This window comes from Macaca thibetana, chromosome 19 (assembly GCF_024542745.1).
Source record: "Macaca thibetana thibetana isolate TM-01 chromosome 19, ASM2454274v1, whole genome shotgun sequence".
Classification (NCBI taxonomy): domain Eukaryota; kingdom Metazoa; phylum Chordata; class Mammalia; order Primates; family Cercopithecidae; genus Macaca; species Macaca thibetana.
This window is the reverse complement of record NC_065596.1, coordinates 35,372,119-35,393,223: the sequence shown is the minus strand read 5'-3', so window position 1 is coordinate 35,393,223 and position 21,105 is coordinate 35,372,119. Positions and strand designations below refer to the sequence as shown.

General features: G+C 47.6%; 1 protein-coding gene across 3 annotated transcripts; it reads right to left on the bottom strand.

Moving 5' to 3' along the window:
• Positions 1-4,148: 4,148 nt before the first annotated feature.
• Positions 4,149-20,633, bottom strand: FCAR (Fc alpha receptor). Of its 3 annotated transcripts, XM_050771790.1 has the most exons (5): positions 20,453-20,632; positions 19,410-19,445; positions 11,580-11,870; positions 8,100-8,387; positions 4,149-6,067 (listed from the first exon to the last, which is right to left on the bottom strand). In XM_050771790.1, the coding sequence occupies exons 1-5, from the start codon at positions 20,484-20,486 to the stop codon at positions 5,853-5,855; spliced, it is 864 nt and encodes a 287-aa protein (XP_050627747.1). In that variant the 5' UTR covers positions 20,487-20,632; the 3' UTR covers positions 4,149-5,852. The 3 variants fall into 3 exon arrangements, with proteins under 3 accessions (XP_050627747.1, XP_050627750.1, XP_050627749.1); XM_050771793.1 differs by lacking the exon at positions 11,580-11,870 and having other exon boundaries at positions 20,453-20,633; XM_050771792.1 differs by lacking the exons at positions 19,410-19,445; positions 20,453-20,632 and adding an exon at positions 13,079-13,464.
• Between the last annotated feature and the right edge of the window lie 472 nt (positions 20,634-21,105).

The window sequence follows — 21,105 nt, the reverse complement described above, 5'->3', positions numbered from 1 at the left end:
GTAGTTTAGGTCAGGAGTTGATGTTATTATTATTCCTTTTTTTTTTTTTTTGAGAAGGAGTCTCACTTTGTCTCCCAGGCTGGAGTGCGGTGGCGCGATCTCGGCTCACTGCAAGCTCCTCCTCCCGGGTTCATGCCATTCTCCTGCCTCAGCCTCCCAGTAGCTGGGACTACAGGCGCCCACCACCACGCCCGGCTAATTTTTTGTATTTTTAGTAGAGACGGGGTTTCACTGTGTTAGCCAGGATGGTCTCAATCTCCTGACCTCGTGATCCGCCCGCCTCGGCCTCCCAAAGTGCTGGGATTACAGGCGTGAGCCACCGCGCCTGGCCTATTATTCCTTTTTTTAACTCCTAGGGCCGGGTGGTGGTGCCAAGGTTGTCTGGCTATTTATCTTACTTTTGCTTCTTTCTAACTTTTTGCTTTCTGTCTCCTCCTGTCTTGTGAACTAGGCAAGGTTGGGGGAGGAGGGCAGCAGGAGGAGTAGTGGTCTCCTCCTTCCTTAACAGCAAAAGCTCAGTTGTATGTAAGAAAACTCAATTCCCCCTGAGGAAGAGAAAGAGGTGGAATCCTTTAAAAATTAGCTGCCTGTTTTTCTTTTCTTTTTTTTTTTTTTTTTGAGACTTTGAGACGGAGTCTCGCTTTGTCGCCCAGGCTGGAGTGCACGATCTCCGCTCACTGCAAGCTCCGCCTCCCGGGTTCACGCCATTCTGCCTCAGCCTCCCGAGTATCTGGGACTACAGGCGCCCGCCACCGCGCCCGGCTAGTTTTTTGTATTTTTTAGTAGAGACGGGGTTTCACCGTGTTAGTCAGGATGGTCTCGATCTCCTGACCTTGTGATCCGCCTGTCTCGGCCTCCCAAAGTGCTGGGATTACAGGTGTGAGCCACCGCGCACGGCCTTTTTTTGGTATTTAAAAATACAACTTGATTGAGATATAATTTACATGCCATAAAATTACCCATTAAAAATGCATAATTTAATGGCTTAGATTTGGTGGTATTCAAAGAGTTGGTGCAACCGTCAACACAGTCTAATTTTAGAATGTTGTCATCACTGCCCTTCAGAACCCCAGGCCCATCAGCTGCCCATCACCATGATCCCCTCACTTTCCCGGCCCTAGGCAACCACTCATCTACTCTCTCTAAAGACCACAAGGTACTTCTCAAAAATTGTGGCAAAATATACATAACATCAATTTTAATATTTATAAAGTTTTCTAAGTTCAGGTGTGGTGGCTCACGCCTGTAATCCCAGCACTTTGGGAGGCTGAGGTGGGCGGATCACGAGGTCAGGAGATAGAGACCAGCCTGGCCAACGTGGTGAAACCCCGTCTCCATTAAAACACAAGAAATTAGCTGGGCGTGGTGGAGGGCCCCTGTAGTCCCAGCTACTCAGGAAGCTGAGGCAGGGGAATCACTTAAACCTGGGAGACGGAGATTGCAGTGAGCCAAGATCGTGCCAGCCTAGTGACAGAGACTCCATCTCAAAAAAAAAAAAAAAAAAAGTTTTCTAAGGCTAGGTGTGGTGGCTCATATCTGTAATCCAAGCACTTTGGGAGGCTGAGGTGGGCGGATCACCTGAGGCCAGGAGTTCGAGACCAGCCTGACCAACATGGTGAAACCCTGTCTCTACTAAAAATACAAAAATTAGCCGGGTGTGGTGGCGCCTGCCTGTAATTCCAGCTACTTGGGTGCGGGGGTCTGTCCTGCAGATCTCAGCTGTATGACAGATGAGACACGTACTCAGACACCAATACAATTCAGTGAAAGAGCGGGCCTGGGACTGCCGGCACTAGGGGTCAAAGAGAGTTTGCAGCCCCTCTAAGCTGGCAACGCTTGCATTTATGTAGTACAGATTTAATTGACAAAGGCTTTGAGTCAACACACCTGTGGGTAATTAACCTTGTCACCCTCACCCTGGAGAGGGCCATCCTGCCTGCGAATGATCAAAGGTTGATTTTAGGACCACATGAGTCAACAAGCTATTTAGATAAAATACTTTGCATTGCTTTGTATCTGCGCCCTAAGCTCTTTGGCTCCTGAAAAGAGAATCTGGCTGCTTTCAGCCAAACTATCTGAAGCTATGCCAACCTCCCTGGCCTTCCAAGAAGGTTTGCTTCTTTATTTTATTTTATTTTTTATTATACTTTAAGCTCTAGGGTACATGTGCACAACGTGCAGGTTTGTTACATATGTATACTTGTGCCATGTTGGTGTGCTGCACCCATCAACTCGTCAGCACCCATCAACTCGTCATTTACATCAGGTATAACTCCCAATGCAATCCCTCCCCCCTCCCCGCTCCCCATAATAGGCCCCGGTGTGTGATGTTCCCCTTCCCAAGTCCAAGTGATCTCATTGTTCAGTTCCCGCCTATGAGTGAGAACATGCGGTGTTTGGTTTTCTGTTCTTGAGATAGTTTGCTGAGAATAATGGTTTCCAGCTGCATCCATGTCCCTACAAAGGACACAAACTCATCTTTTTTATGGCTGCATAGTATTCCATGGTGTATATGTGCCACATTTTCTTAATCCAGTCTGTCACTGATGGACATTTGGGTTGATTCCAAGTCTTTGCTATTGTGAATAGTGCCGCAATGAACATACGTGTGCATGTGTCTTTATAGCAGCATGATTTATAATCCTTTGGGTATATACACAGTAATGGGATGGCTGGGTCAAATGGTACTTCTACTATGACCCAAGAAGGTTTGCTTCTTTCTATTCCCGTAGTTTCTTCTGCTACTCTGACTGATCTCCCACACTTGGGAGGTTGAGGCAGGAGAATCACTTGAACCAGGGAGACAGAGGTTGCAGTGAGCCGAAATCACACCACTGCACTCCAACCTGGACGACAAGAGTGAGACTCCATCTCGGAAAAAAAAAAGTTTTAAAAATTGTAGTGAAAGCATAACATACAATTTACCATCTTAGCCACTTTTAAGTGTACAGTATAGTAGTGTTAAATGTATTCACGGTGTTGTGAAATGGATCTCCAGAATATTTTCATCTCTATGCCTAAAAGAGGAATTGTTCAACACATAGAAGTTTCACTTTAACCATTTTTGTTGTTGTTGTTGTTTTTGAGATGGAGTCTTGCTCTGTCGCCCAGGCTGGAGTTTAGTGGTGCGATCTCGGCTCACTGCAACCTCTGCCTCCCGGGTTCAAGCCATTCTCCTGCCTCAGCCTCCTCAGTAGCCGGTACTACAGGCGCCCACCACCACACCTAGCTAATTTTTGTATTTTTAGTAGACACGGGGTTTCACCATGTTGGCCAGGCTGGTCTCAAACTCCTGACCTCGTGATCCGCCCGCCTCAGCCTCCCAAAGTGCTGGGATTGCAGGTGTGAGCCACTGCGCCCGGCCTGGGAAACGTATACTTCAGAGATGGTTGGATTTTCAGGGCCCTATGTGGCTTGACGTCATCTGGAAAAGTGTGGTCATTGGGAAGATATTACTTTGCTTGGTTGTCACTCATGCTTGCGTGTTTACTGAAATGAGTCGGATTGGATGACTTTTAGAAGCAAGGAGCTGTCTGATTGGTGGTAACATAACAATATAAAATGTATGGAGTGGCCGGGCTTTGTGGCTCATGCCTGTAATCCCAGCACTTTGGGAGGCGGAGACGGGCAGATCACTTAAGGTCAGGAGTTTGAGACCAGCCTGGCTAACAAGGCAAAACCCCATCTCTACTAAAATACAAAAACTTAGCTGGGCGTAGTGGTGCACGCCTGTAGTCCCAGCTACTTAGGAGGCAGAGGCAGGAGAATTGCTTGAACCTTGGAGGCAGAGGTTGCAGTGAGCCGAGATCGTGCCACTGCACTCCAGCCTGGGTGACAGAGCAAGACTCCGTCTCAAAAAAAAAAAAAAAAAAAAAAAAAATCAGAACAAACTGAAGATATGGGCCAGAACTTGTATAAAGTGTGAAAAGCAGTCAATAAAGAGAATTAGAAATACTTTGCATTTTTTTTTTTTTTTTATCACAGGACGTGAGTTAAGCCAAGAATACAGTAGAAATTTTATCAGGTAGAGATAAGCTCTCAGTGAAGGATAAAAGTGGGCATAAGTCCCTCCAGTTTCACTGGAAGTAGGACCTTACATTTTTATAATTTTATATATATATATATATATATATATATATATATTTTTTTTTTTTTTTTTTGAGAGACGGAGTCTCGCTCTGTCGCCCCGGCTGGAGTGCAGTGGCGCGATCTCGGCTCACTGCAAGCTCCGCCTCCCAGGTTCACGCCATTCTCCTGCCTCAGCCTCCCGAGTAGCTGGGACTACAGGCGCCCACAACCGCGCCCGGCTAATTTTTTGTATTTTTAGTAGAGACGGGATTTCACCGTGGTCTCGATCTCCTGACCTTGTGATCCGCCCGCCTCGGCCTCCCAAAGTGCTGGGATTACAGGCGTGAGCCACCACGCCCGGCCTATAATTATATTTTCATACATAAACTACTGGACGATGAAGTAAATAGTAATCAGTGAAAGAGCTACATATGACCAACTTCGATTTCCTTTGAATAAAGTCTGTGAAGGGTAAAGCTGTGAAAGTTTATAAGAAAAAAGAATGGAAGACTATTTGAGTTTTGTACACAAGAATTTAATGTTTGCACACTTGGTAATATATATGAATATTATGAAAACTAAGTGAAAAAATAAATTAATGAGTTGAGGCAAAACACATGCCTGTGTTCCTTGTATGAAAATCCCACAGAAATAGGGTTTGTGAAATAAATAGGGTAATCCCCCTGTAGGATTATGACTTTCACCCTTATCAATTTGTAGATGAACAAACACAACAGGAGGCTGAGGTAGGAGGATTGCTTGAGACCAGGAGTTCAAGACCAGCTCGGGCAACATATAGGGAGAGCCTCACTTCAACAATAAAAAATAAAGGAGGGAGGTTCCTGAATATATTTGGCATGCTTACCAACCATTTATATTTGGGGAAGACATATTTAAAAATATAAAAAGAAGGCCGGGCGCAGTGTCTCACGTCTGTAATCCCAGCACTTTGGGAGGCCGAGGTGGGCGGATCACGAGGTCAGGAGTTTGAGACCAGCTTGGCCAACATGATGAAGCCCGTCTCTACTAAAAATACACAAAAATTAGCTGGGCATGATGGTGGGAGCCTGTAATTCCAGCTACTTGGGAGGCCGAGGCAGGAGAATCGCTTGAACCCAGGAGGCAGAGGTTGCAGTGAGCTGAGATCGTGCCATTGCACTCTGGCCTGGGCAACAGAGTGAGACTCCGTCTCAAAAATAAAAATAAAAATAAAAATGAATAAAATAAATTAAAAAAAAGAACAATGAAGGAAGAAATTAAACAGGATATAAAAAATCAGAAGACAGATAAAGGTGGAAAACCATAACTGATGTTCAGAAAGGTAGGGGGCAAATCGATCAGTCCTGCATAAGAAAACACCATTTGATTGGTTTGAAAATGCATCTGGGCAGGCGCGGTGTCTCACGCCTGTAATCCCAGCACTTTGGGAGACCCAGGTGGGTGGATCACTTGAGGTCAGGAGTTCGAGACCAGCCTGGCCAACACGGTGAAACCTTGTCTCTACTAAAAATACAAAAATTAGCCAGGTGCGTTGGTGTGTGCCTGCAGTTCCAGCTACTTGGGAGGCTGTGGCACCAGAATCACTTGAATCCAGGAGGCAGAGGTTGCAGTGAGCCGAGATCGTGCCACTGTACTCCAGCCTGGGTGACAGAGCGAGACTCCGTCCCAAAAAAAAAAAAAAAAAATGGATTCAAGCTTGTTAGTGCGCTTTCCTCTCTTGTGTCCTTCAAGTAGCTTTGTCGGCCTCACAGTCCTGGCTCGTCTCTGCCTTCACTTCCAGATGTTTACTTGCAGACACTTGGTGTTCGTGCAAAGGTCCATCCTGGCTGACACATCTGGTGGCTCCAGCTCGGTTCAGCCACATCTGCCGAGGCTTCCTTGTTCAGCGCCTTATGGCTGTGCCAATTTTCAACCAGTATGGCCAAGAGAGCCACGAGGACCAGTCCTGCCATGGCCATGCGGATCAAGTTCTGCATCGTGTAATCTCGGTTTATGGAGTCTGGAGACACAATTCGGGGAGATGAATGGTTGGCGGGTGTGTTCCATTCCATCCCAACCCCAGAGCCCTGAAACGGGAGCCCATTTCCCTATTCGCTTGCCAAAATGTGACTCCCTCAGGCATCTCCTCGATGGGCTCACACTTTGCAAGCACCATATTGATCAGTCAGCAAGACTGTGTCCACAGGCAGGGAAGTTCCATAAACTGGGAAGGGGGTGATTACGGGCAGGTTGTTTTTTTTTTTTTTTGGAGACGGAGTCTTGTTCTGTCGCCCAGGCTGGAGTGCAGTGGCGCGATCTCGGCTCACTACTACCTCCACCTCCTTGGTCAAACGATTCTCCTGCCTCAGCCTCCCAAGTAGCTGGGATTACAGGCACCCGCCACCATGCCTGGCTAATTTTTGTATTTTTAGTAGAGATGGGGTTTCACCATGTTGGCCAGGCTGGTCTCGAACTCCCGACCTCAAGTGATCCACCCGTCTCGGCCTCCCAATGTGCTGGGATTACAGGCGTGAGCCACCGTGCCCAGCCATGTTTTTTTTTTTTTTCTTGAGATGGAGTCTCGTTCTGTCACCCAGGCTGGAGTGCAATGGCGCAATCTTGGCTCAGTGCAACCAACGCCTCCTGGGTTCAAGCGATTCTCCTGCCTCAGCCTCCTGAGTAGCTGGGACCACAGGCTCACGCCACCACACCCGGCCAGGCAAGTTGTGTTTTCTTTTCATTCTCTCCTCACTTGGTGATTTCACTAAATATCTAATCATATCTCTACACCACCACCAGAACTAGGTGGAATCCTAATCAGAATATCTGTAGCTCAACCCTGGATAATGAAGGGGCGAGTCCGTGGAACTCCTGAAAAGATGCTGGAGAGGTAACTGGACACGGGCATGTGACCCTCAGGACAAAGGCTGGTCTGAGAAGAGCCTTTAGAGTCTTCACCACCAGGCGTGGTGGCTCACGCCTGTAATCCCAGCACGTTGTGAGGCCGAGGCAGACAGATCACTTGAGGCCAGGAGTTTGAGACTAGCCTGGGCGACATGGCAAAACCCCATCTCTACTAAAAATACAAAAAGTAGCCTGGTGCGGTGGTGCACGCCTGTGGTCCCAGTTACTTAGGAGGCCGACGCACGAGAATTGCTTCAACCTGGGAGGTGGAGGTTGCAGTGTGAACAGAGATTGTGCCACTGCACTCCAGCCTGGGCGACAGAACGAGATTCTGTCTCAAAATAAATAAATGAATAAAATAAAAATGGGGCTCATGATAGAGGTTTTAAAAGTCTTTCCTATGACCTCTCACTCACTATTTGGTCACCAAATATGGTCACTATTTGACCCCTCACTCACTATTTGGTCACTAAATGGTCACCATGAATGACCATTTGATTACTCATGGTAAATTCTAGTACGGTTGGTGAGTTCGAGGATTTCCAGCTGCAACTGGAAAGGAGAGGTGTGGTAGACAAGGTTGAGCCTGGTATCTACTGTCTCAACATAGCCCATAAACCTGTGACTCTAAGTTAGCCTTTTTTGACTGGGCACGGTGGCTCACGCCTGTAATTCCAGCACTTTGGGAAGCTGAGGTGGGCGGATCACAAGGTCATGAGATCGAGACCAGCCTGAACAACATGGTGAAACCCTGTCTGCATGGTCCCAGCTACTCAGGAGGCTGAGGCAGGAGAACTGCTTGAACCCGGGAGGCGAAGCTTGCAGTGAGCCGAGATCGCGCCACTGCACTCCAGCCTTGGCGACAGAACAAGACTCCATCACAGAAAATAAAATAAAATAAAATGAGTCAGTCCTTCTTTTCTCCATAGACCACAAGTTTTCAATGAACACTGTCTGGAGAACTCTAGCGAGGAAGTGAAGGTGGAAAGTGTGATGGGAAGACTTTCTTTCTCCACTGTCCTGGAGTGGGTGAGTCTTTGCCTCTCTTCACATTATTCTCAGTGCACCACTTCATATTCATATTCCTGCCCAGTGACAAGGGCCTGGACAGCCAACCCGGACACAGGGCTGGACGGGGAGGTACCTACCTGTGACCACAAGCTCCAGGGCATTACTGGGGAAGGACCACAGGTAGGGACTCCTGTTGTACCAGCCGTAGCACCTGTAGCTCCCTGAGACATTGAGGTCCACAGGACCCAGAGAGAAGTTGGCCGGGTGTTCCCCACTTTGGTGCTGTGGCAGAGAAAGTTCTCCCTCCTTGGCCAGTGAAAATCTATCAAATGGGATGTGTGCTGAGCTGCACGTGACGGAAATATTCTCTCCCGGCATCAACACTGGACCCCGATCTGCAGAGAGGGAAGGTTTGCCATACAAGCCTAAGAGAGAGAAGAGTGAGCTGTTAGCAACACCTTTTCTCCTTTATTTTTTTCTTCTTCTGATTATTGCTATTATTATATATATTTTTTGAGACGGAGTTTTGCTCTTGTTGCCCAAGCTGGAGAGCAATTGTGTGATCTCGGCTCACTACAACCTCTGCCTCCTGGGTTCAAGTGATTCTCCTGCCTCAGCCTCCTGAGAAGCTGGGATTACAGGTGTGCACCACCATGCCCAGCTAATTTTTGTATTTTTAGTAGAGATGGGGTTTCTCCATGTTGGTCAGGCTGGTCTCGAACTCCTGACCTCAAGTGATCTGCCCATCTTGGCCTCCCAAAGTGCTGGGATTACAGGCGTGAGCCACCGCACCCGGCCTATTATTGTGTTTTGAGATGGAGTCTCGATCTGTCACCGAGGCTGCAGTGCAGTGGCACAATCTTGGCTCACCACAACCTCCACCTCCGAGGTTCAAGTGATTCTCCTGCCTCAGCCTCCTGAGAAGCTGGGATTACAGGTGTGCACCACCATGCCCAGCTAATTTTTGTATTTTTAGTAGAGACGAGGTTTCACCATGTTGGTCAGGCTGGTCTTGAATCTCTGACCTCAGGTGATCCACCCGCGTCAGCCTCCCAAAGTGCTGGGATTACAGGCGTGAACCACAGTGCCCAGCCTCTTTTTTCTTTTTAAAATTTTATTTATTTATTTATTTTAGAGAGGGTCTCACTCTGTCGCCCAGGCTGAGGGCAGTGGCATAATCGCGGCTCACTGCAGCCTCGACCTCCCAGGCTCAAGTGATCCTACCATCTCAGCCTCTCAAGTAGCTGAGACTACAGGTGGGTGCCACCATGCCCAGCTAATTTTTTGTTTTTTTTGTACAGATGGGGTCTTACTATGTTGCCTCGGCTGGTCTCCTGGGCTTAAGTGATCCGCCTGTCTTGGCCTCTCAAAGCGCTGGGATTACTGCACCCGGCCTCCCAAAGTGCTGGGATTACAGGCGTGAGCCACTGCGCCCGGCCTCTCAAAGCGCTGGGATTACAGGCGTGAGCCTCGGTGCCTGGTCACAGTCACTACTTCAGCCAGGCTTTCAACAACAGCCAGTTCAGCATCAACAGTCATATTCCCATGGACAGTTTAAACCTTTGCTATGAGGAGATGAAATGGCACTTTGCTTCTGTGGTCTTCAACAACCCATAACTCAGTCTAGTCATGAGCAACACATCGGACAATTTCCAATAGTGGGAGTACCCTTGAAAGTGATGGACTTCTTTTTTTTTTTTTTTTTTTTTTTTTTTGAGACAGAATTTCGCTCTGTCACCCAGGCTGGGGTGCAGTGGCCGGATCTCAGCTCACTGCAAGCTCCGCCTCCCGGGTTTAGGCCATTCTCCTGCCTCAGACTCCCGAGTAGCTGGGACTACAGGCGCCCGCCACCTCGCCCGGCTAGTTTTTTGTATTTTTTAGTAGAGACGGGGTTTCACCGTGTTAGCCAGGATGGTCTCGATTTCCTGACCTCGTGATCCGCCCGTCTCGGCCTCCCAAAGTGCTGGGATTACAGGCTTGAGCCACCACGCCCGGCCAATGAAAGTGATGGACTTCTACTCTCAAAACTGACAAGGCCATGGAAAACCAGCAACATCGGAGAAGCTGTGAGAGCCGGGAGAAAGCTAAAGATACATGACACCTGAATGCAATGTGAAACCTGTGTGTGTGTGTGTGTGTGTGTGTGTTTGTGTGTGTGTGTGTGTGTGTAACCTCTGTGTGTGTGTGTGTGTGTGTAACCTCTGTGTGTGTGTGTGTGCGTTTGTGTGTGTGTGTGTGTGTAACCTCTGTGTGTGTGTGTGTGCGTTTGTGTGTGTGTGTGTGTGTGTAACCTCTGTGTGTGTGTGTGTGCGTTTGTGTGTGTGTGTGTGTGTGTAACCTGTGTGTGTGTGTGTGTGTGCGTTTGTGTGTGTGTGTGTGTGTGTGTGAGAGAGACAGAGTCTCGCTCTGTCACCCAGGCTGGAGTGCAGTGGCGTGATCTCGGCTCACTGCAACCTCCGCCTCCCGGGTTCAAGCAATTCTCCTGCTTCGGCCTCCCAAGTAGCAGGGATTACAGGCACGTGCCACCAGGCCCAGCCAATTTTTTCCATTTTTTTTTTTTTGAGACGGAGTCTCGCTCTGTTGCCCAGGCTGGAGTGCAGTGGCGCGATCTCGGCTCACTGCAAGCTCCGCCTCCCGGGTTCACAGCATTCTCCTGCCTCAGCCTCCTGAGTAGCTGGGACTACAGGCGCCCGCCACCGCGCCCGGCTAATTTTTTGTATTTTTAGTAGAGACGGGGTTTCACCGTGGTCTCGATCTCATGACCTTGTGATCCGCCCGCCTCGGCCTCCCAAAGTGCTGGGATTACAGGCATGAGCCACCGCGCCCAGCAATTTTTTCCATTTTTAGTAGAGACGGGGTTTCACTGTGTTGGCCAGGCTGGTCTCGAACTCCTGACCTCAGGTGATCCACCCACCTCGGCCTCCCTAAGTGCTGGGATTACAGGCGTGAGCCACCGCGCCCGGCCGCAATGTGAAATCTTGAATGGGCTCCCGGAACAGAGAAAGACTGTCAGGTAAAAACTAAGAAAATGTAAATAAGTGATAGACTTTAGCTGAGAATCTGTCACTATTTGTTCATTAATGGTAAGAAATGTGCCATAGAGCCGGGCGCGGTGGCTCACGCCTGTAATCCCAGCACTTTGGGAGGCCGAGACGGGCGGATCACGAGGTCAGGAGATCGAGACCATCCTGGCTAACACGGTGAAACCCCGTCTCTACTAAAAAATACAAAAAACTAGCCGGGCGAGGTGGCGGGCGCCTGTAGTCCCAGCTACTCTGGAGGCTGAGGCAGGAGAATGGCGTGAACCCGGGAGGCGGAGCTTGCAGTGAGCTGAGATCCGGCCACTGCACTCCAGCCTGGGCAACAGAGCAAGACTCCGTCTCAAAAAAAAAAAAAAAAAAAAAAAAAATTAAAAAAAAAAAAAAAAAAAAAAAAATGTGCCATAGTAATGTCAGATGTTAACTCTGGGGGAAGTGGGTGCCAGATAGCTGAGAACTCTGTGAAGCAGTCATCTCAATTTTTCTTTTTTCTGTAAATCTAAAACTTATCGAAAAATACTCTATTAAAAATAAGAAAAAAAATCACACCAGGGCTGTGGACCCTGGATGTTTCCTTACCTGTCACCACTAGCTCCAGGGTGTCAGTGTACCGGAACGTGGAGAACCCTATGCTATATCGGCACCGATAGCGCCCTGCTTTGTTTGCGTCCATGTGGTCAATGACGAACTCAGGCGTAGTATCATTCCAAAACCCCAGTTTTTCGTCTCTCTTCTCGTACGTGGAGTTTTTTAGTATCATCAGCCAGGTCAGGTAAGCGTCAGGAATGGCCTGGCACTGGATTCTCACAGACCCACCCCAGGGAACCACAGGACTTGACCTGGTAGATATGAAAGGCGTGGAAAAGTTCCCTGGAAGAAAATTAGGGTATGAAGAACCTGTCATTCTTTTTTTTTTTTTTTTTTTTTTTTTTGAGACGGAGTCTCGCTCTGTCGCCCAGGCTGGAGTGTAGTGGCCGGATCTCAGCTCACTGCAAGCTCCGCCTCCCGGGTTCCCGCCATTCTCCTGCCTCAGCCTCCCGAGTAGCTGGGACCACAGGTGCCGCCACCTCGCCCGGCTAATTTTTTGTGTTTTTAGTAGAGACGGGGTTTCACCGTGTTAGCCAGGATGGTCTCGATCTCCTGACCTTGTGATCCGCCCGTCTCGGCCTCCCAAAGTGCTGGGATTACAGGCTTGAGCCACCGCGCCCGGCCCCTGTCATTCTTTATTTAAAGAAAAATTTAGGCCGGGCGTGGTGGCTCACGCCTGTAATCCCAGCACTTTGGGAGGCCGAGGCGGGTGGAACACGAGGTCAGGAGATGGAGACCATCTTGGCTAACATGGTGAAACCTCATCTCTACTAAAAATACAAAAAATTAGCCAGGCGTGGGGGTGGGCGACTGTAGTCCCAGCTACTTGGGAGGATGAGTCAGGAGAATGGCGTGAACCCGGGAGGCGGAGCTTGCAGTGAGCTGAGATCCCGCCATGGCACTCCAGCCTGGGCCACAGAGTGAGACTCTGTCTCAATTAAAATAAATAAATAAATAAAAATAAACATGTAAATAATTTATGATGCTGAGGTTTGGGGTACGATGGATCCTGTCACCCAGGTACTGAGCATAGTACCCAGTAGGCAGTTAGTTTTTCAAGCCCCTCTCTTCCTCCCCGTCTAGTCGTCTCCAGTGTCTATGGTTGCCATCTTTATTTTTTTTTGTTATTATTTTTCGAGACAGAGTCTCGCTCTGTCGCCCAGGCTGCAGTGCAGTGGCGCAATCTCGGCCCACTGCAAACTCCGCCTCCCGGGTTCAAGCAATTCTCCTGCCTCAGCCTCCCGAGTAGCTGGGATTACAGGTGCCCGCCACATGCCTGGATAATTTTTGTATTTTTAGTAGAAATGGGGTTTCACCATGTTATCCAGGATGGTCTCGATCTCCTGACTTCGTGATCTGCCCGCCTTGGCCTCCCAAAGTTCTGGGATTACAGGCGTGAGCCACCACGCTCCGGCAGCTCTGGGTTCCCCTGGGAAGCACTGAGATGGCAGATCAGGTGGTTCCAACCGCCCTTGCTGAGAAGGACTCACCAGCTTGGGTGGCGACTGAGCGGTGAGGAGCCCTCATTCTCAGAACACTCAGAAGAATGAAACACGTGATTTCATCAGCCTGCAGAGGAGTGGGGTGGTCCTCCCTCCGTAGGCTGGCTGGGGAAGGATACAGCCTGTCTTCCCACCATGCACTGCCTGAAGGAACCCCGTGGGCAGAACAATCCTAACAAAGGAAAGGTGTGTGCAGAGCCAGTGATTGTAGGAGGCTCCTCCAAGGCCCAGGAATGGACCAGGTGAGGGAGTCACCCCTCCCCACAACCACAGAGCACTACTGCTAACTTTGTCAAAATACAAGAGTTGGGGGGCCAAGGGAGGCAGATCACTTAAACCCAGGAGTTTGAGACCAGCCTGGCAGACATGGTGAAACCCCATCTCTAAAAAAAAAAAAAAAAAAAAAAAAAAATTACAAACATTTTCTTGGTATGGTGGTATGTGCTTGTAGTCCCAGCTACTTAGGAGGCTGAGGCAGGAGGATCACTTAGCCTGATAGATGGAGGCTGCAGTGAGCCGAGACTGTGCCACTGCGCTCCAGCCTGGGCGACAGAGCAAGACCCTGTGTCAAAAAACAAAACAAAAAACGAAACAAAACTTCAAAACAGCCGTGTGGCTAAGATCCTGTATGCTGGCCAGCCCCTTTTAAGTGCCACCTACTGGATCACACGTCAAAATACAAGACTGAAATATTTTGCCAGTAGACAACGAAGTGAAAAATCCAGCCACAAATAAAGATTCCGTGCAGAGTCCTGGCATCTGAAAACAGCCAGAAATGAAGCTAAGTGACTGTATTCAACTGACATCACAGTTAAAGGAACACCAGCCCTCACACAAGAGAAAGAATCGACACCAAGGCCGGGCACGGTGGCTCACACCTGTAATCCCAGCACTTTGGGAGGCCCAGGCGGGCGGATCACCGGAGGTCAAGAGTTCAAGACCAGCCTGGCCAACCTGACAAAACCTGGGTTCTACTAAACATACAAAAATTAGCTGTGTGTGGTGGCACGCAGCTGTAATCCCAGCTACTTGGGAGGCTGAGACAGGAGAATAGCTTGAACCTGGGAGGTGAAAGTTGCAGCCGTGAGCTGAGATCACGCCACCGCACCCCAGCCTGGGCAACAGAGTAAGACTCTTGTCACACAAAAGGAAAAAATAAAAGGAACACAAGAACGCTGGCAACTCGATAGTCCCCTGGAAATCTGGTTCTTAGCTAGATTGAGATGAATGAAACGAGGGACATAGAATTCAGAATCTGGATGGCTGGGAAGCTCATGGAGATTGAGGAGAAATTTGAAACGCAGTGCAAGGAGTCCATGGTGGGGACAAACTGGGTTTCTGAGTTCCCACAATTCTTTTTCACGTGTCGGGGACTGGTCATTATGCCACAGCCATCAGACAGAGAGGAGTCTAGTCTCTCTTCCCCGTGAGCCCCCACCCCCACTTTACCAGGCAGAGCCCCCGGGGGTGGGACTGCAGAGCAGCTGCCCTACCCTCAGCATCCTCACTGGTGGTGGCTCCGTGTTTCCCTGGGGAATGGCTCCCAGACGCAACTGACGGCCCCTCTGCCACCGCCATGGCAAGGATTCTGCCCCTGCTGCCTGTGGTCTGGGGAAGAACAAGGAGCCTAGGAGCTTCATTCATGCTTTATTTTATTTTATTTTATTATTAGTATTTTTTTTACTGAGCGTTTGTAGAAATGATATATATATATACACACATATATATACACACACACATATATACACACACATACATATATATATACACACACATATATATATATATCTTTTTTTTTTGAGACGGAGCCTCGCTCTGTCGCCCAGGCTGGAGTGCAGTGGCCGAATCTCAGCTCACTGCAAGCTCCGCCTCCCGGGTTCACGCCATTCTCCTGCCTCAGCCTCCTGAGCAGCTGGGACTACAAGCACCCGCCACCACGCCCGGCTTAGTTTTTTGTATTTTTAGTAGAGACGGGGTTTCACCGTGTTAGCCAGGATGGCCTCGATCTCCTGACCTCGTGATCCGCCCGCCTCGGCCTCCCAAAGTGCTGGGATGACAGGCGTGAGCCGCCGAGCCCAGCCTTCATTCATGCCTCTAGCACACCACAGTCACCGTAAGAGAGGAGCTCAGTCTCCTCTCCCTGCGAGCCCTCAGCCCCCTGCTCTTCACCAAGCCCCAGCCTGAGCCCGCAGCACAGCAGCCCCACCCTCTGCGGAGCGTGCCTGGGAGCTGTGGGTCTGCATTTCTCTGTGGCGGAGCTCCCAGAGGCAACTCACAGCCCCTCTGCGGCTGCTACTGCGGTGGTCCTGGCCTTGCTGCCCTCAGACTGGGGAAGGAGCAAAGACTCTGAGTGCCTTAACCACACCTCCCGCAAGCTGCCCTAAGGAGAAGAGGCCAGTCTGTCACCCCTGTGACCCACCTGTCCCCGCTGCTCATCACTAGGCAGGGCCCCTAGCTTGGGCCCACAGCGCAGTCGCCCCACTCTTGGCTCATCACACTACTGATAGTGGTTCCACATCTCTCTGGGGTGGAGTCCCAAGGGACAAGTGAAAGGCCATCTGCCACAGCCACTGCTGAGGTCCCTTCCCCTGCTGCCCCCAAGCCACGGAGGGAACATAAAACCTGAGCTCACCCCGGCGCTGTGATGGGCAGCCTGGGAGTGCGGAGCCCAGATCTGCAGCCAGCGCTTGAGTGGGAGAGGAGCCCACACGTTCAGAGCATGAGAGGGAGCACAGCGGCCGTCATGAGGAATGACCTACTGGCCATTATGCTTAAGCATCACTTACTGGATTGCAGCCCAAACTTCAACACCAAAAATGCTTGCTAATATACCCCCCGTTATACCAAGGACAAGAATTTAGCTATCAGTAAAGACCCTGTGCGAAGCCCCAGCCCTCTGAAACCACCCAGAAAAGAAGTCTACTGACTGTACTCAAATTACACCACAGTTAAAAGAAAAAAGAAAAACACTCCAATTGCACCACACTTAAAAGAACATTAGCCCACACGGATGAGAAAGAATTAGCACAAGACTCAAAAAGCAAGTGTCTTCCTTCCTCCAAATTCCCACACGAGCTTCCCAGCAAGGGCTCTTTACCAGGAGGAAGTGGCTGAAAGGACAGAAATAGAATTCAGAATATGAGTGGAAATCAAGGTCATCAAATTCAGGAGAAAGTTGAAACCCAATGCGAGGAATCGAAAGATTACGATAAAATGACACAGGGGCTAATCTATGAAACGGTCATTTTGAAAGAACCGAACGGATCTGATAGAGCTGAAAAACACGCTGCAAGATTTCATAATGCAATCACAAGTATTAACGGCAGAATAAAGCAAAACGAGGAAGGAATCTCAGAGCATGAATACTGGCTCTCTGAACTAATTCAGTCAGACAAAAATGAAGACAAAAGAATACAAAAGAATGAATGAAATTTGAAACCTCTAAGAAACATGGGATTATGTAAAGAGACCAAATAGGCAACCCATTGGGGTCCCCGAAAGAGATGGGGAGAAAGCAAGCAATATGGAAAACATAGTTTTCCATGTTGGAAAACTAGCCGGGCGTGGTGGCGGGCACCTGTAGTCCCAGCTACTCGGGAGGCTGAAGCAGGAGAATGGCATGAACCCGGGAGGTGAAGCTTGCAGTGAGCCGAGATTGCACCACTGCACTCTAGCCTGGGCAACAGAGTGAGACTCCATCTCAAAAAAAAAGGAAAAGAAAAAGAAAAAAATAAAGACAGAACATGAAGACCTAACTATCCTAAATATCATGCATCTAACACAGAAGCACCCAGATTCATAAAGCGTGTTCTGAGAGACCAACAAAGAGACTTAGACAACCACACAATAATAGGGGGGGACTTTAACATCCCGTCAACAGTGTTAGATCACTGAGGCAAACAAAGATATTCAGGACCTGAACTCAGCACTGGACCAAAGGGACCTGATGGACATCTACAGAACTCTCCACCCCCAAAACAACAGAATCTACATTGTTTTCATTGCCCCGTGGCACATACTCTAAAGTCAATCATGCAATCAGACATACAACAATCCTTAACAAATCCAGAACAGTGAAATCATACCAGGCACATTCTCAGAGCACAGTGGAATAAAAATAGGAATAGATACTAAGAAAACCACTCAAAACTGTACAATGCATGGAAATTAAACAGTCTGTTCTGGAATTTGTGGGTAAATACAGCAGAATCTCTGGGACACAACTAAGGCAGTGTTAAGGGGGAAGTTTATAGTACTAAACTCCCACGTCAAAAAGTTAGAAAAAGTTCAAATTAACAACCTAACATCACAACGAGAGGAACTGAGAGAACCAAGAGGAAATCAACCCCAAAGCTCGTAGAAAACGAGAAATAACCAAAACCAGAGCTGAACAGAAGGAGATTGAGATGCAAAAAACCATTCAGAAGATCAGCAAATCCAGGAGTTGGATTTTTGAAAAAAATTAGTAAGACAGGTGACTAGTTAGACTAATTAAGAAGAAAAGAGAGATGATCCAGATAAACACAATTAGAAACAACAAAGGGGATATTACCACTGACCCCACAGAAATACAGTCATCAGAGAATATTAGGAACACCTCTGTGCACACAAACTAGAAAATCCAGAATAAATGGAGAGATTCCTGGACACATACATCCTTCTGAGATTGAACCAAGAACAAACTGATTCCATGAACAGACCAATAATGAACTCCAAAATTGAATCAGTAATAAAAAGCCTACAGAGCAGAAAAAGGCCAGTACCAGACAAACTCACTGCTGAATCCCATCAGATACATAGAGAAGAGCTGGTACTATATCTACTGAAGCTTTCCAGAAAATTCAGGAAGAGGAATGCCTCCCCAAGTCATTCTATGAGACCAGCATAGATGCAAAAACATGGCAGAGACACAACAAAACCAGAAAACTTCAGGACAATATCCTTGTTGAACATAAATGCAAAAATCCTCAAGAAAATACTAGCAAACAATCCAGCAGCACATCAGAAAGCCAGTCCACCACCATGAGGTAGGCTTTATTTCTGGGATGCAAGGTTGATTCAATATACACAAATCTTAAATGTGATTCATAGAACAATCCCCCGGCCACACACATATAATCATCTCAATAGAGCTTTTGATAAAATCCAACATCCCTTTATGCTAAAAAACCTCGACAAACTAGGCATTGAAGAAACGTACTTCAAAATAATAAGGAAGATCTATGACAAACTCACAGCCTACATAATATTGAATGGGCAAAAGCTGGGAGTATTCCCCTTGAAAACTGACACAAGACATGGATACCCTCTGTCACTATTTCTATTCAACATAGTACTGGAAGTCCTAGCCAAAGCAATCAGGCGAGAAAGAAATGAAAGGCATCCAAATAGGAAGAAAGGAAGTCAAACCATCCCTGTTTGCAGATGATGTGATTCTATACCTAGAAAACCACAATCTCTGCCCAAACACTTCTTAATCTGATAAACGACTCTGACAAAGTTCCAGGACACAAAATCAATATACAAAAATCAGTAGCATTCCTATGCACCAAAAACGTCTCAGCTAAGAGCCAAATCAAGAACAGAATCCATTCACAATTACCACAAAAAGAATAAAATACCTAGGAATACAGCTAACCAGGGAGGTGGAAGATATCTGCAAGGAGAACTACAAAACGCTGCTCAAAGAAATCATAGATGACACAAACAGATGGAAAAACATTCCATGCTCATGGATAGGAAGAATGAATATTGTTCAACACACAAATAATTCAGGCTATAGAAGGAGCTGGAAGAGAGCAGACATGGATGGACATGGGGCTTACACCCATTAGGAGGCTAAGGCAGTAGTAGTTGGGGTGGCAGAATATTCAGTAGTACTCTAAGACTACTGCATGCTTAGTACTGCAGTAGTACTATAGAATAGTAGAATGTTCAGTAGGATTAGACTATGGCAGTATCCCTTTAAATGAAGTGACAGGAGGAAGTAGGTTGCTAAAACAAAGCATAAGGAAGGATGTTGGGCAAATGACTCCTGATTTCCTCATTCTTGCAGTTTTGAGCATTCAGTAGATTACAGATCCTTCATGGGCAGTCTAACACAGGCAAGGACTAACTATAAATCCAGGTCTGAGCATTAATGAGTCTGAAGGATTTGGCTATAACAAAGTGTGATAGAAATTATGCAAGAGAAGCACAGCAGAAACAACTGGAATGGGGACTAAAATAAGAATCTGTACTTCAGGCTATTCCTCAATTTCTTTATCCTGAGCTTCCAAGAGAGTCTAAAGGGGCTGGGAGAGATTTACAGGACACTTACCTTCCTGTGCCTGAATCCTCTGGCCCAGACAGAGCACTGGAAGAGAGAGATTTATGAAAAATCAAGCTTCCATTTCCAATCTTTATGACAAATCACCCTCTGTAATGATAGACCAGGAAAAGACCAGTACCAGATGGAGACACAGCTCAGTCCCACTAGATATATAAAGAAGAGCTAGTATTTTTTTTTTTTTTTTTTTTTGAGACAGAGTCTCGCTCTGTCGCCCAGGCTGAAGTGCAGTGGTGCGATCTCAGCTCACTGCAAGCTCTGCCTCCCAGGTTCATGCCATTCTCCTGCCTCAGCCTCCCGAGTAGCTGGGACTACAGGTGCCCGCCACCACATCTGGCTAATTTTTTTGTATTTTTAGTAGAGACGGGGTTTCACTGTGTTAGGCAGGATGTGATCTCCTGACCGTGTGTTCCACCTGCCTTGGCCTCCCAAAGTGCTGGGATTATAGGCGTGAGCCACTGCACCTGGCCAAGAAGAACTAGTATTATTCCTACTGAAACTATTGAAAAAATCCAGGAGGAGGGACTCCTCCCCAACTCATTCTATGAGGCCAGCATCATCCTGATAACAAAACGTGGCAGAGACGCAACAAAACCAGAAAACTTCGGGATAACGTCTTTGTTGAACATAAATGCAAAAATCTTCAACAAAATACTAGTAACCATATTTCTATATGGGGTTCAATCATATTTTTTCCTTCCACAACAATCACAGTTTTGAGGCTCATTCTTTATTTTTACCTTTCAGATTCCAGCCCCTAAGTCTCTCTTTGATGGGAACCTTGGAACCATCATTAATCCCAGATAACACACTATAGGTTTAATAAAAATATTAACCCTTGAGTCCCACAAGCTAGGTCGGACTTGGGCAGAGACAAAGTTATAGACATATTGATAAAGACTGCCTTTCCACTAAGGAGGTCAGAATCTCCTTGGCAGCCACTAAAATCTCCTAGTCATACTGTCAAGAGACACCCGGATTATTTTGGGATTTCCCTGTTTTCCCCTCTAACCCACTTTTACTCTGAAACTCACCGAGACACAGGAGGGTGGTCTCTTTGGGGTCCATCACGCTGACACGGCCTCAGCCCTGTTGGCCTCCTTTTGATTCACATTAGCAGGATGGCAGATACTCTTATGACAATAAGCTCCACAGGAAGTATGAGGAAGTATGAGGACAGAGCCCCTGGTCAGTGAATTTCCACATCTGTTGCCTCACAGCAAAGTGGAACAGTTTGTTCCTGAAGAACTTAGTTTCAGGTTGCTCTTGGGTGGAGCCCAAGAGAAGACATATATATATATATATATATATATTTTTTTTTTTAATAGAGATGGGGTCTTGCTATGTTGGCCAGGGTACTCTCTAACTCCCGGCCTCAAGAAATCCTCCTGCCGAAGACCTATATTTCTATGTATGTTTCAGATGAGAAGTGAATGAGAAGTGAATTTTCATCAAGCCAGTGTCTAACGGTGTTCAAATCCATCTTTGAACCAGATCCTACATCCAAATGGAAGGGCTTGGGACAGACTATAAGGTGGTGGACACCATTCAGGCAGAGATTGTCTTCACTGGGCCATCAGTCAGAAGCTCCGTGGCTTTGTCTGTTCTGAACCTATGTTTCATCTCTGGGATTCATGGTCTGAGTATATTTACTTGGGCTTGATCAGGCATGCAGTATACCCCTTAC

Excerpts from the sequence above, each read along its gene's own strand:
- FCAR (XM_050771790.1), bottom strand. The coding sequence starts at position 20,486 with ATGGACCCCAAAGAGACCACCCTCCTGTGTCTCG. Across the intron at positions 19,446-20,452 it reads GACCACCCTCCTGTGTCTCG|TGCTCTGTCTGGGCCAGAGG; the intron begins GTGAGTTTCAGA and ends TCTCTCTTCCAG. Across the intron at positions 6,068-8,099 it reads CCTGGAGCTTGTGGTCACAG|ACTCCATAAACCGAGATTAC; the intron begins GTAGGTACCTCC and ends TTGTGTCTCCAG.